Consider the following 15,752-nt stretch of genomic DNA (forward strand, 5'->3'; position numbering starts at 1 on the left):
ATATTACTTCCACCCTTTTTCCAGAATGTTTCCATCAGTGCACTATCTTTATAAAAAACTACAGGATTCTTCTTCTCCCTGATCTGCACTCTTTTAGATAAAATTCTTAATCATTTTACTGTTAATATTTAATAGCAGTATGAAAAAGTTCTAAACATTAGTATTACAGTATGTTTACTGAATAATGCCACCAAAAAGAGTCATTATTCATTCAGTTTACCCCTCAAAAAAAATCCAAAGAAACTAATTTAATAACAATCTCACACCAATAAACAACTCCCTATCATTTTTAATTCCCACAAAAGAATAGCTGTTCATAAAGGATAGCCTACAGAGCTGACTGACCTGCTGCAAAGCATCCACTGATCAGCTATAATTTGGCCAGTTAAAAAGATCATTGAAAAGCGTCGCACACAGAATCTAAGTCTTCTAAAAATAAGAAACTGCTTTCTGCCTATGTTGCAAATGGTATGCAGGACTACTAATTTACATCTTCCAACAAATTATGTATGGTTAAACAGACACATCTTTGAGCATTTAATCCTTTCACTGCCACGTCCATATAGAAATCATTTCCTCAGACAAATTTGTTTATGAATATTTAATATGCTTTAAGGATTACAGCTAATAATGCTAACTTCTAATGGTAGCTAATGTATTTGAAAGATACATAACCATCTTAAATATTTTATTCTATCTTTGCTGGCTTTACTTCTGCAGATTGAGTTCTCATTTAAATCCTTACATAAAACATAAAAGCACCAACATGAGAGACTCACTGCTACCATAAAAATATGAATATCTAAGAAAGAGTGCAATTATAAAAGTACCCCACTGAAAAACATACAAATAGATTACTATCAGCAGAAGCATAGAAATGGTAAGGCAAAAATGTTTCATTTCTACTCACCTAGTGTTGTTCAACGTCTGTCCAAAAAGATCATTTTGTAAAATATTTGGAGGGGATGAGAAAACCCCATGAAAATGAGATAAAACAGAATTGCAGACCTGGCGCAGTGTCTCAAATTGCATTTTCTCTCTTTCCTTCCCTTCTATTTTTCTTCACCACCTGTCTTAAAAGTCATCTATTTTGCACACACCATCAAATGCAAACATGCCAATCAAGTTCCATATTTCTCCTGATCTCTGTAAAAACTGTGTCTAAATGAGCAGGGACTGATAGTTAATTGTACAGTCATTATTCTTCTAATTCAGTCGTAGAAGATTTAGTACCCGTGCGGCTTTCTCCTGACTGTAGCAAGAATTCTAAACAGCAGTAAGCTTTTTGGGCATTCCCAGCTGAAGTGTGAAGCTGAGCTGCTTTCATGTACTCTACTCATATTTCTCTAAGCCTATTAAAAACACGCAGTGAATAGATGCTGTCGTCAGGAGTTTCAGCACATCTGGCTGCCAGCAATAAAATCTCAGAAGTAAAAAAAATGAGGACAAGGCATCCTCACACTGTTACTACTGTCTAAGAGGAGGAGGATTTCTGCATCTTCCCCTCCTCCTTCCCTCCCCTGTAAAAATGACTAACATCGGTGACCGTGTATGTAGGTTTTGTTTGGGTTGTTTTTTTTTAATGAAAAGGCAGCTCTAAAGGACAAAAAGACCACTTTAAAAATATTCTTCATATAATAAATAACATGTAGCACTGAGACTGTAGCAGTAGACCTTTTTTCTCCTATCTGAAAAGCTATACCGTACCTTACATGAGATAACAGGTTTTTCAGTGCAAACATTTAAATGTAATATCAATTCATGACTGAAGCAAACAGTATACATTCTATACATAACTGCTCTGTTAGGTACTGTGCATACAGCATCAAGGCAATGATTTATCATGCAAACTTGAACAATTGCTAGAAGGAATGGCTGCATTATAGATGTACTACATTTCAAAATTATAAGTTTCAGCATCTTTTAAAAGTTTATTGCACAGAATCAGCCATGATGGAACCGAGAAAAATCAATCACTTCTTTGGGTGCTCCATACCTGTCTACTTCCAGGAAAACCCACTGTCTTAGGAGCCTACGCCTCCGGTACACATACAGTATAGGAAGTCAAAAAGCAAGAAGCAGAATCAGTCATCTAACAGTGAGATTCTGCAGCATAATATGCATCGTGAATACCATTAAACGTACAGAAAATAAGTATCCCTGACTATAAAACATATTTTTCCTCTTTTCTTTCAATGCTTGTGCCAGAGGATGACATTACATAACATTACAGAATGTATTCTATCATTGTCAAATTGAAAAATAACAATTAAAGAGATTTTCCTTAGAATATCTCATTTTCTATCCACAGCTTTTAACATCTTAGCACTAATTACAAAATCTCCAAATAAACCAACATAAAATGAGGGCCATTATTAAAGCTCTTCCACTGAAAGTGATTTTAATCCCAGAAGATATGGGAATAAGCGACCTTCCAGCTAATTAAAGTGTTGTATTGATGTGCTCAGAAGGGAGTACCCATCCAGGCTTCTTTAGCCAGAAGGATGGCAGCTACAACTCAGATTTTCAAATAAAAAAAAGAAATAGGAACAAATTCATCTCCAGGCCCCTCTAAGAGAGATATACAAGACTCCCTACAAACGTTAAATGTTAAATATTTCAAAAAAAAGAATCAAGAAAATATCTGCTAATAAAACTGTTCCCAAAACTCATGTGAAAACCTACAAAGTACTACACAAAATAGTTTTTAATATCTGTTTTTATGGCTATAGCATACTGTGCATTATGGAAATATTTGTATTTGAGAAATGTATTGCAATTAGTGATAAAAAGTACTAGGCTATATGTAGGCAAAGTTGGTAACTGTTGAGATCCTGGAGTAGGAGCTAATGAGTATTTATGGCTATCTTGCTATAATAAAATGAAAACTTAATACTTGGTAACCACCTTGCTTACATTACAGAGAATTCATGTTTGTAATATAAGAAAATTTGCCTTTACATTCATTCCATCAAAAAGACAAAATTTTCGTACCTGCTGCAAGAAACAAAACCACCTTGTTACAAATGATTTAAGTTATTCAATTAGTTATTAACATCATATGCACCACTTAACAGTTCAGAGACAATGTTGACTATGGAGCAGGTACAAGACCAATATTTTATCATATATTTCAATTATATCACCATTTTGTTTTGTGCCTTATGAATGGTCATCAAAGCCGAAATGGTCCCATAGTTGCAACCAAGGTCTAAACATTTGACATTCACCTTCATATGTCTTCATTTTCAGATATTTAAAATGGAAGTTATGATATACATTCTTTTTTTGCAAAATTGTTCTAAAAGTACTGACAAAATGGGATGCATATTTAAATCATTTTTTTTCCATTTAATTCTGGGGTAAGGAATGAAGAGTACTCTGCAGATATTCAGGCAAGTAAGACCTTCAATATGGAAAAGATAAAAGTAAGAGGATACTTTTAAAGGCAAATACTCCACAGTTGCTACTAGCAGAAAATTTAACTATAATGACAGGGCCTTTGTGCAAATACACATTTTTTTGGACATCTGGAATTTTCATCAAGATGGAACTTACTGTTGATTAGAAACGCATTTTTTTTTTCAAAAAATAAATGGTACAGAAAATTAAACAGAATTGCCTTTCTATTGCTCTCCAAGAGACTCTTAGGCCAATAAACAATTCCTTCCCCTATTTACTATGTGGCCCATATTATTGTATTGACCCTATAACGTAGACTTATTACTAAGCCCTCTTCTTAGTTAATTCCACCTTTTCTAAAATATATAATCATTTGGGCTGAGAAGAATCAAGGAAGCAAAGAGGCCTAGCAGGAGGAGGCTGGAGGGGATGGAATGAAGGAGCATGAGTAGAGTAGGCTGTGCCCACTAAAGTACCCATCCTTTCAGAACTGGAATGGAGCTGACAATCAAAAGAAGTCTGTTGAATCACATAGAAAATTTGTTTCCTGTACACTAACATTGTTTGAGAACACAGCAGTACAGGTACTCATTACCTTATGTCAATCCTGTTGGTGATCTTCAAATATGTCAGTATTTTTTATATTAAAAAATTTCCTGTGCTGAAGGGCACAGTGATTTAGTGTCATTTTCAAGATTTAAGAAATTATATCCTCAGCATTCCCAGATTAAAAGCCTCACATCAGAATTCTGGAAAAGACAGGAATTAACTTTTTCCCTATTTGATATTTAACTTCCTTACACTTGAGATCTCCTTTTCTCTTCTTCAGGTCACTCAACTCTACACCCTCCAATATCCATATTAGAAGAAAAAGAGGTCCTATATGCCCAGGCTTCTTTTTTCAAAACACCCCTAATTGTGTACTTCAACATGCACTAGGTAAGCCAGGCACTACTAAGGCACTTGTGATTCTGGTATTTCCTAACATTTGAGGGCCTGATTCAAATAATTTTGATAGTGATTTTTATAATAGTATTTCATGTATTTATGCTTGTATATATATGTACACACTCCTGCTAATTATGGTTTAATAATAATAAATTTCATTTCTACAACAGTGTTACAAAGGATTTCATAAACATGAACACAAAGTGCTTTAAAGATATTGCACAAAATGGGAAAAACGACTACCAGATAGTCTAAGCAACTATGTGACATGGCTGACAGCTTGTTTCAAAAAGAAAAGACAAGCCTGGGAAAGCGTCATTGGATCCATTAAGCCAGGCTACACTGAGATCCATACAGATATCTATTTCTCTAGCCAAGCTGAATCTTAATAAACACTCTCCAGCTACAAGTAGTTTGGAAGAAAAGTTATTCTAGAAAGCTCCCAAGTGTGTATGGATATTTTTCAATTTATATAAAACATTTCTATTTCAAATATAATATTAAACTTATTTGAATTTGATTCTAGAATGCAGAGAGCTCTTAAGGAAAACCTATTATACTAAGAAAGTCGGCAATATGTTCAAATATGTTATCTCAAACTTTACTTATAGGCATCACTTCTTTATTATAGCCACACAGAAAAGACATTTCACAGAAAGTTGCAGCTTAAACAAGGTAAAGTCATGCAGCCTCGTTAAAGCTATACATTACAGCTGATAAGGCAAAGATTGTTCTGTGATAAAAGTTACTATCAAGGTTAATTTTGGATTCACTTCCATTCTAATTTACTGGATATTAGGTAAGTATAGTTTGATGGAATCATAGAAGAAAATGGTAGAGATGAGTCACTTAGCATTTAGGGGTAAGAGTGGGATTTTTTAAATGTACAGAAAGTCAAACCTCTATTTTTTTCATCTAGACACTAAATAAAATTGGGTAATTAGTAGCACACAAGTACCTGTAATGCGGCTAGCATTGCTCAACAATAATGCCCTTACCAAAGCATTTAGCTAAATATTTAGGATTAAAAAATTTTGACTGCTCAAGTATTCTCATTATGAAAAGAAAAAACATCTGAACGAATGCTTTTCAGACAGGTAAGTTAACAACAGTGGCCTTGCACACTGGATCATGTCATATTATTACAGTTTATAAGACTACTCATTTTGGGTCAGATTAACAAACTGATGCTCCAAGGTTGGACGTGATTTTAAAGGACTAATTTAAATTAAATTCAAGGATGGATATTTCACTTTGCTACTGCAAGTCAAATGCAACCAGACTTTCTTTTGGGGTAAAGCACACATTCACTTGTATTTTATCACATCAATGTTCAAAGGTTTAGCTTCACAAGAGAAATTTAGCAAGAGCTAAGGCAAAATCTACAACTGTAAAATTAATCACATAAGAATAGGAGTCATAGAAGCCAGTATCCTGAATATCTAGGAAAGGAAATAATAATAAAAGGGATGCAGATAAAGCCCCAACCCCAAAAGGATAAAAATACCTAAGTCCAGGCTGCAGCGAAGCATCAGTCTGCCCAAGAATTGTAAGAATGAATTCTCTCCTTGAGCTGGCACCTGAGCAGTCATTCAAAGCATACCCTTCTTTTTATTACAGGAAGTCTGGCAGTTAGAACAGTGTCTGGGAACATGGAAAAGTGAGTCCCAAGTATCTCTTCAGGCTTCCTCAAATATGCCCACAAAGTCCTCATCAACACCCTCGATTATTCCAAAGGGAATTTGTCTTTGCTGTTAAGGCTGTTCTCTCTCTGGTAAAATAATTAAATATTGAAAGAACTGTTTAATTCACTGAGTTAAACATTCATTGAGAATGGAAAAGTGATACTTATTTTATTCCCTAGTAGTCAGGTCACAGGTCTACGATGGAAGATACTGAAATTCCAGCTAAGAGACCAAACCTTGTTACAGAAAATATCCACTAACAAAGTACAGTAATGCAAAAGAAAGTAAATTCATCCTCGTGTTCAACCATCAAATATGTTTTTTTCTTGCTTGCTTTTTTATCTCAGTATCTTCTACATTTTCCTGTTTCTTTACTTTCTTCTTTGAGGCATTCTATCCATATTTATACAATTCTTTTCAATGTCCTTCTTCATCTTCCTCCCATTTAGCTGTTTAGTAGTAATCTATACTCTCCTTTTAGCCTAAGTTACAGATTTTAAGCTAAGGATAGGAAACTTAGAAACCTGTACAGTCTGTATATCCATTTTTCTGTCCATATTACAATCTATCATAAATGATTAATATGCTTGAGGAGACTGGTTAATTTCATAGGGGCATAAATATTAAAATAGCTAAATTCCAGCAAGATATGGAAAATCAGCATCATCATAGGAGGAGAAAGACCCAAGTCAGTGCACATAGAGGAAAGGTGAGTAGAACTGAGCCATTACCCATTGACTTTGGCAGCAGAAAGACAGTCAGAATACGGTCAGTACATAGCCACATCATTGCCATCTTAAGTTTGACAAAATTATCATAAGTGGTAGGAAAAGGTGCTTAAGTTATTGTGATCCTCTACCACACTACAGAGGAAACAGGATAGCAAAACATGAAACACCATTATAGTCTGTATTGATTCTGGTGCTCACGGAACCACCTCTGTTGTATTTAACTCACTCCCTCAACTCCTTGGTTTCCAATGGCCTTGCTGCTAATGGTACCCCATGCACAAAGGACTCACCCAAAGTTTATCTCCTGTTCCACCAGCAGTAATACCAAATAATAAAAAAATAATACTTTCTCCTTAGAACAAGCTTTACAAAAAAAGTTAATCATGACAAACCTTGTAAGTAAATTATCTAATAAATACTTTAGGAAATGAAGCTTAAGTGATCTGGTTCAGGTTACAGATAAGAATAATGTCAGTGCTCCAGATAAAATGTGTGAACCCCAATCCATTCCCTTACTTGCTGTGTTTAGGGTACTAGAACTTTGCTGTTCCAAAATCTGTTGAGCTACTGTTCCCTGTAGCAACTGTTTAGTAGCCCAGTTCCAGTGAAATCAGGTAATACTGCATGCCAATAGTCTTTGGATCAAGGCCCAAAAGGGCAGCTCAACGCTACGCCTCTAGCATGTTTCCAAGTATTGGAGCTGCTCTTGTGCCAGTGGAAGCAGCCCGTGCACTGTTCCTCAGTCATGAACTCACCCAGCAAGTACCACAACACTCCGAATGGTTAAGAGGACGCTCCAATTAATCTGCTTACACTCAAGATAAAATACAAAGATGAGCTGTCAGTTTACATTTTGCACCTTCACAGGAATCTGGATATTCCTATCTCTGAAAATTCTCAGGACTAATGTCATCAACATAGGGAGAAAAAAAAGCAAGCAAATGTCTATTTTTTAATGAAAGACAAAATTAACCTTGACACATATAGATTCCCAAGAAAGTCAAGTAGTATAGACTACATCAGCCCAAAAGGTCAAATCTTGATGGGAAATTCTAGATCATCTTTGGACTTCCTAGGCAGGAAATTGCCAACTGTCCCTAATCAGGTGTGCTGAAGTTCTGCGATGAGACCAAACAATTCATTTTCCTGCATCGCATCATGGTTTAAGTAAATGACAGAAATAATCACGATCCACTGATCATTATGGCTTTAAAACTTTCTAAAACGTGGCGAGTAATTTGAATATGAGATTTTACCTGTATACTTACTACTTTGGAAAGAATACGTTTTACAAATAAAATATTTGGAAGCTGAGATTTTATCTTATTTTGACCAATTATGGCTTAACTAAATTCTAAATCGATGAAAGGAAAAAATGAAGACTTGTGAAAGTTAAATGCTAGGTGACTTGTTTATTATAAATAGTTTCAGTGTTAAAAAAAGCTACGTTTTTTAAAACTCACATAACACAATGATAGGTCTGATTTTGCTCCTTATGCAGATACTAGGAAATGTGCCATATGTTCACTTGGGAAATCATGCTGTTAGGCCTAGTATGGACACATACAAAAACTGGCACTGACCACACAAATTGCACATTCCAGGATGAGTAAGATAGAGGAAAAAAAAACCCAAATAAATTGGACAAGGGAAATATGAAAATTACCATTTAAAATGCTTTTGTTATTAATGATGATAGACTATACGATGACAGTACTACTTCTTGAAATGAATCAGTAGGTATGCCTCAGAAGCAGGTACACCTCCTGGTATAATTATTTTCAAGCTGTCTTTAACATGAATAACTTTGACTTATTAGCTAATTTCCTTAGCTCAATATAGATTATGGCTTCTCAAACCTCTCCGTGGAATTCTCTTTAATACATTAGTTGAAAAGCAATATGGGAAATCTTATTTAAATAAGGCAAGGCACAGAATAGTTGAAAATAATTACATGAAATGTTTTATTTTAATCATTTCTCTTATCTCTGTCCTTCTCACCCTTCTGAATATTACACAATATATACAACTTGCATGGTGAAACAAAAAGCTTCTATTGCTAGGGCACACCACAACACAGAGAAAAGCACAAGTTGCATCCTGAGACTTAAAAACATGAAATGGTGTAGTGTTGAGTTTGAGGGTTTTTTCCAGTACAAGTGGAATTAGGCACTTTGAATTTTCCTATTTAGATAATAACATTATATGCTATGTGACATGTTCACAAAACCAACTCTGAACACTAAGTTTTAAGTACATTGTTGCCTACCTCTGGTCTGCAACAATGCTCCAGTGCCTAGTTCCTGCCTCACTTGCCAGGTCTGGGCATTTCTAAGTATTCTTTGCTTAGGGAATTCTATGCTTAAAAAATGAAGATATTATTGATTTTAGGCAAATTCAGAGGTTGAATTTAGATTATCTGAATCATTGTCTGAAGTTATTAACACAGATACCCAGATGCATTCCACTTAAATATAGATGACTAAGGTGAGTAGTTTGGAAGCCTAGCCATCTTTTTCTTCCTGTATAATCAATAAAGACGAGCATGTAAAAAAAATTCATGCGACCAAAAATCGCATGAGTGCCCAAAAATAGGTTTAATGAAGTGTTCTTATGCTTGTCTAAGTATCTTATTTAGGAGGCATGAATATAAGTCTGTGGTTGCATTTCTGTTGCTGGATCTGAGAACACTTTCCAGTTCCTGTCAGAAAAAAATCCAGGTGTGCACATTCTCTCTCTTTTTCCTACCTGTGCATTGTCCCAGCATATAATCCAGGCATTTTATAGATCTGCATGTTTTCTAGAAAAATTCCTATTGATAGTAGATCTCCCATATTAAAAAAAGAAGCCCTAAAATCTAGGGATACATGATTTTTAACCCACTGCCCTGACCTAAGACATAATTTATCTAAAGCTGCTGGGGCAGAACTTGCATTTGGCAAACAAAAAACAACCTATCTGCCTAATAAATGTAGAAATTATTTCTTCAACCTGCAAGACCATGATTCTAGTTTGTACTAAAATAATTCACACATACTGCTAATTTTGTTTCACGCCTGCAGGACTGGTAGGCTTCCTACAGGAGAAATACATCTGTATTTCTCCACAAAATAATGTCTGCAAATTCTGTGTCATGGAATGATCCTATAATCAATTCTCCACTTTGCTCAGAGTGTCTGACAGTTTACTGAAATGGCTATACATCCTAAGCTTTCAGTATGAATATATACATTTCTGCATGTTCACGCATGTTCATACATGTGGTATGAAAGTATTAAAGTATTAAAGGAATAGTATTAAGATGGAAGAATTGGGCAGAGTTAGAAAAGGTCTAACTGAGATTTCATTTCCCTGACTAAAGGAATAGCTGCATTACCTGACAGGAACAGAAAGCTGTTACACTCTGGTTGAATATGTGTAATACACATTGATACAGCAAGCTCAATATGCAGTAGATGCTGCACCTTGCAGAATGCACGGTTTAGAGTAGTGTATTTCAACCAATTTTACCTTCAGCTTACTCACAATCAATTGATATTTCTTTGCACCTCATTACAGTACACGAATCTTGCTTTGTGCCTCATTTGCAGTTTTGGATGGTTCACAAATGAGATGTGTCTCACTAGTCAAGAAGTGCTGGCCTAGAACAGAGATTTGATTGATTTTTGAAACAAAGCATTGAAAACTTCATCTGCTACAAAAGAGATTTCCGTTCTTCACTTCCATCAAAAGTTATCATTTGTCATCTTTTTAAAAAAACAAAAGGTGATTTAAAATACTACTAACAAAGTATTATACATTATTAATAATGCATAATACTAAAAACAGAGGCTGAAAATACATGCACTAACAGTTTTCAGACATCTGTCTTTCCTCTCCGCCGCAGGATAACATATTCAAGGTGAAAGTTAATTTCCTCAGTGCTCACAGGCAGTTTGTACTTATACCCCTTATTCACCAAATTATACCAATTTAAGAAGGGACATGATTAGCACAAAGCAGACAGCAAAAACTAAATCCTACAACAGTCCACTGTTGATTACCAGTTATCCTCTTTGGATGAGATCCTTTACACAAACACTTCTTTGGGTGAGCAGACTGATCATAAAGCCCCTTGCTTTGTAAAAAAAGTAACAGTTACATTGATCTTGAAGTTCATGGTGGTTATACATTGCAGAAATTGGCTCTCATTCCCTGTGAACTTGGGAGTTTAATTAATTTTAGAAATTCCTTTTAGTCCCCTGGAAAATATCTTAAGAGATTTATTGCAGAATCTCTATACTTTCAGATGACTGATTTGGACCTTAAAAGGCTTCCAAACTTGTGTTGAGTGTCAATGTGTCCAGGTGATTCGTGATGGAAACAAAGGCTAATATATGTGTAAAGCAGAAGATAGATCATTCTTCAAATGACAGTGATTAAGATTAGACTTTTCATTTTGTGAAACAGGAGCTAAGAGAACACATCTATGAACTGGATTGTTTATTAATTTCTGCTGTTCAGTACACTGGATAAAAGTTGGAGCCTTCCATATATTGGTAACGAGTTCAAAGAGACTAATTTATCTTCCTTTCATGTCATTATAAGATTTATGGTCTCCTGGGTTGCTCCTATCTTCAGCTGATCGGAATACCAGAAGAATATTTTCCTGAAGATCACACACCTCTGGAATTCATTTCCTTTGACAGTGTCACAGAGCCTGGGTTTTATAAGCATTAAGGCAGTGTAAATATTTAACTTTGGAAAGATTTCCATTTAATACTGGAGTTTTATGTTAGTGGAGTAAAGGCAGTGCTGGTATTACGTTAAAAGCTTTGGGGAGGGGGTTAGGGTTAATTTCATAACTGATTGGTATCATAACTGCAAGGCTTAATGACACTTGGTGATACACCACTCCATAGATTTCCAAATAAATCTCATTTTCAGAGAGAAAAAAATGCTTCTGAAAGAAGTACCCATACGCCACATAGAGCATGAAATTTAAAACGCTTGTCTTGAGGGAAATCTCCTGGTTTAGTTAGCTTCACCAGGCTTAACTCTGAAAACAACTGACAGTTTTTACAAATATCTACAAATGGGACACAAGCATTCTTATAAATGCTCTTAATTACTTGAAGGAGAAGCAAAGAAGTGAAACAGGTAATAATGAATGGTCCTGACCTAGGCCAGTGCATCAGTCATTACTGCAATGTAGTCTATCATCATCTAAAACAAGTTTGCTGAGGAGAAGTTAAGACATTGCTAGTACTGGCCTTAATATCCAAAACTCCAGTTTGTTTTGAGTGAGTCTCATATATAAAATATTCCTCCTTTTTACATTGTTTAAGTGACATATCTTCCTCTTTTCCTTCTCACTCTGATTCTCAGGGTCTTTATAATTGATAATCTCGTTTAGGGAAGAATCTCTGCATCAAAAAAAATCTGCTGAGTAGCAATTAAACTATTTTTGCTTTCAATTTTACTTTATTCACAGATCCAATTTCTTGCTTCAAATATTGATACATATTTTATAAATGAAAATAAATTCTCCAATCATTGTGTTTACTTCAGCTACAAGACATGGGAAGCACCCAAAATACACACTGTATTTTAAAAATGCAAACCAAGTTAAATGGAGTTTCTTTCAAGAATTCCTTTCTGTTCCAATCCCTGTTAATGAATGGTGCAGGAAGACGAATCATTACATGTCCATTTTAGGAATAAAATGCAATTATCTCAGCATCATGAGGAGGTGAAATTGCTGAACTAACTGTTGAGTTGTCAATTTTTCTATATGCAAGAGGTGAGACTGTTGAACTAATTGTGACTCCTCTTCTAGCTCGAACAGTTTTCACAGTTCTAACTGGAGCATAAAGATAGAACTGAGGTAGGTCCATTTTTGTCAGCCCAGCACCTCATGCTAGAGTCAACAAGATTTAATTAAAATTAATCTACCTCTGGGAAAAAAAAATTGGTTTTGTGCACTGATCTGGAACTTAGGAATGCAATGTCCCTCTGAAGCTTCCTAGTTTATTTGGAATTACAGAGAAAATCAGATGCTTTCTGCTTTAATCTCATCTGCCTTGATGTTGTTTTTTTTTAATTCTTTTTTTAAGTGATCATCAAGGAAGTCTATCATTTGAAGTCCAGGATTTTCACAAAGTGATTACAGCATAGAACTTCTTGCAGCTAAAATGCATTGCTTTCTATCAAGATATTACCATAAGAACTGTTGTCCTTGTTTTCTTTTTGCCAAAGAAAATGGGTTTTCTGCAGCAAACTTCATGGTTCGTCCTATTACAAGCTGCATAATAAAAACAAACTTTGGCAGATAAACTACATCTAGGGACCCATTCAAGCATGTAATATCAGCTGACAAAACAGTGGACCTGAAACTGTGTTTGGAGCAACTTAGCCTCCTATTATTCTATGAAGATGATACACCTACTAAGGGCCCTACTAGCATTTCCAGGAAGCCCAGTGCTGCAGAAACAGGCACTTGCTGATGTCATTTTGTGAAACATCAGGGCACAATTACAGGGCACAGTGCTGCACAGCGCAGAGATATCAGAACAAGCTGCATATACACAACCCATTGCATATTGTACATAGATTGTGGATTGAATTGGATTTTAAAATTCCACTTTCAGTTAAGAGTCACTGACTTCAGGTCACCTACATTTTCTACTTAACTTGAAATGACATTGTACTGCACAACTTTGCTGCAACAGGTAACTATTCCCTTAAAATATCTGTGGCTGTCTTCCTTTTGGTTAGTAAGGAATGCGGCGAGGCCTGTTTTTACTGAAAGGCAAGAAATTAAGATTTCTCAAAGCTTGGGAGAGAAGTGTCCACTTTACCACAAATCTGAAAAGACACTTATGAATGGTTGCAGAATTGTTGGAAATTGAGGAACAGAGGTGAGCTAGAGCTAGGGGAAAGAAAAAGAATTGGGTTAGAGATGAAAAGGATGTCTGTCTTTAAGTGAAGGAACACCATAGGTATAGCTTTGAAAACACTTCCAATGTCTGGCCAGAGTTTTGTAAGAACTCACATCAGTGAGAAAGAGATGATGATACACAAAAGAAAATGAGCTAATAAAATAAATAAATACCTAGATAAAGACATTCCAGAGTAGACAAAGGGACAAACAAGGATTTGGCTTGAAGAAGGGGCAGAAAAAGAAACAGAGTAATCATGCTAAAGACAAGGTAGAAAACAAATGGTATTGCTTAATAATGTAATTTGTGACTTCTAGAAGCACAGAGAAACAGACAAAGAAAGAATTTGTACCAGTAAAAATTATTAATTCTCAATTTTCATTTTAATTCAGTCTATATAGCTATGGTAAAAAGTATGAAAATAAAAGGTCATTCATTGCATTGCCTCCTGCAGATTCCAGAACCACTTTGCTGCCAGAAACTACAAACTTGAGTTAGCAGAGTCCTTTATTAAGTGTTAGCCATTTCCTTTGCCTGCACACCACAGATGTAACTTATTCACCTTTATAAACCAATTTTGTAAATATGAAATTCAAACAAAATCTGTTATTTATACTTCCGAAGAGAAATTAGCCTCCAAAGAACAGAGCACAGCACAACTAAGGATTATGAACACATAGTGAGCTCTAACATTCATGTTTGTGCATGGTCAAAACATCCCTTTAAGAAGACATGCTCAACACAGAAAGGTACTGGCTTCATTAATTTAAAAAATTAAATTAAAAGTGCTACTACCTTCAATTTTTTTATGGTATTGAAGGTCAATATAGCTTTCTTTCAGGGTCAATTTAGCTAAAAGCAAAACTACATTTAATTCCATAAATGTTAGCTGCAGTTAGTACTGAATAAAAAATGCTCAATATTCTGATACAGCTGAGATCTGTATTTACAGACTTAGATTATTAATGGTCTTTTAGCACAGTTAAAGACATAGCTGTGATATACAGAAGCATAACACTGCAATGGAAGGCCAAACTCTGCTTCAGGGATACAAGAAAATCAGCACTGACTTCCCTGAGCTCATTCTGCATAAGAGTGAGAAAAGTCAAATAGTAAGTGCTAGTTTTCAGTAAGCACTCTGCAACAAATATGCATAATTAAGAAAAAAATCAAGTGATCAGTAACAGTAAGCAAAATACTAACACCATGTTGGAATGGAATTGCATCATCATCTTTGCTAAGTCAAGGATGAGAGGATCATTAGGGGCAGTCAACACAGCTTCACCAAGAGGAAGGCATGCTTAACCAACTTGATAGCCTTTTATGAGGACATAAGCCAGTGGACAGATGATGGTAAAGCTGTGGATGTGGTCTATCTCGATTTCAGTATAGCGTTTGACACGGTCTCCCACAGCATCCTCGCAGCTAAACTGAGCAAGTGTGGTCTGGATGATCGGGTAGTGAGGTGGATTGTGAACTGGCTGAAGGAAAGAAGCCAGAGAGTGGTGGTCAATGGGACTGAGTCCAGTTGGAGGCCTGTATCTAGCGGAGTCCCTCAAGGGTCAGTACTGGGACCAGTACTATTCAATATATTCATTAATGACTTGGATGAGGGAATAGAGTGCACTGTCAGCAAGTTCGCTGATGACACAAAACTGGGAGGAGTGGCTGACACACCAGAAGGCTGCGCAGCCATTCAGAGGGACCTGGGTCAGAGAGACCGTTATCTCTTTATTCAGAGAGACCTTTATCACCCTGGACCAGGGTGATAAAGAGCCTCTGGGATGGCAGGGACTAGTCCCTGCCCAGAGGGGACAGGGTGAGTCAACAGTGACTGTGTCTGTCCCGGGGCAGGGGAGGCCACAGCTGTTTGCAGCTCGTTGAGGAAAGCGCTGACTCTCTCCCAGTGCACAAGGAGAGGAAGGCGCCAAGGAGCTGTGAATCTTCTGCTGTCAGTCGGCAGCAGCAGCAGCAGCGATAGTGACTGAGGTGAGTGTGGGCGAGGGTGAGACTGGGCTGTACCGGGCGGGTTCCGTACTCACAGAATCACAGAATCACAGAATGTT

General features: G+C 36.1%; 1 protein-coding gene across 40 annotated transcripts in view; it reads right to left on the reverse strand.

The window, feature by feature from the left end:
• RIMS2 (regulating synaptic membrane exocytosis 2) overlaps positions 1-15,752 on the reverse strand; it is a 531,876-nt gene that overhangs the window by 349,369 nt on the left and 166,755 nt on the right. For 15 of the 40 annotated variants that reach the window (XM_068395884.1, XM_068395883.1, XM_068395893.1 and 12 more), the window contains exon 1: positions 911-1,032. The exons of the other annotated variants lie outside the window; for them this stretch is intronic. In XM_068395884.1, the coding sequence (XP_068251985.1) occupies positions 911-1,032 (122 nt within the window). Of the gene's footprint in view, positions 1-910; positions 1,033-15,752 lie in introns of those variants that run through there. 40 annotated transcript variants of the gene reach the window in all.

Source organism: Nyctibius grandis, chromosome 3, assembly GCF_013368605.1.
Source record: "Nyctibius grandis isolate bNycGra1 chromosome 3, bNycGra1.pri, whole genome shotgun sequence".
NCBI lineage: Eukaryota > Metazoa > Chordata > Aves > Nyctibiiformes > Nyctibiidae > Nyctibius > Nyctibius grandis.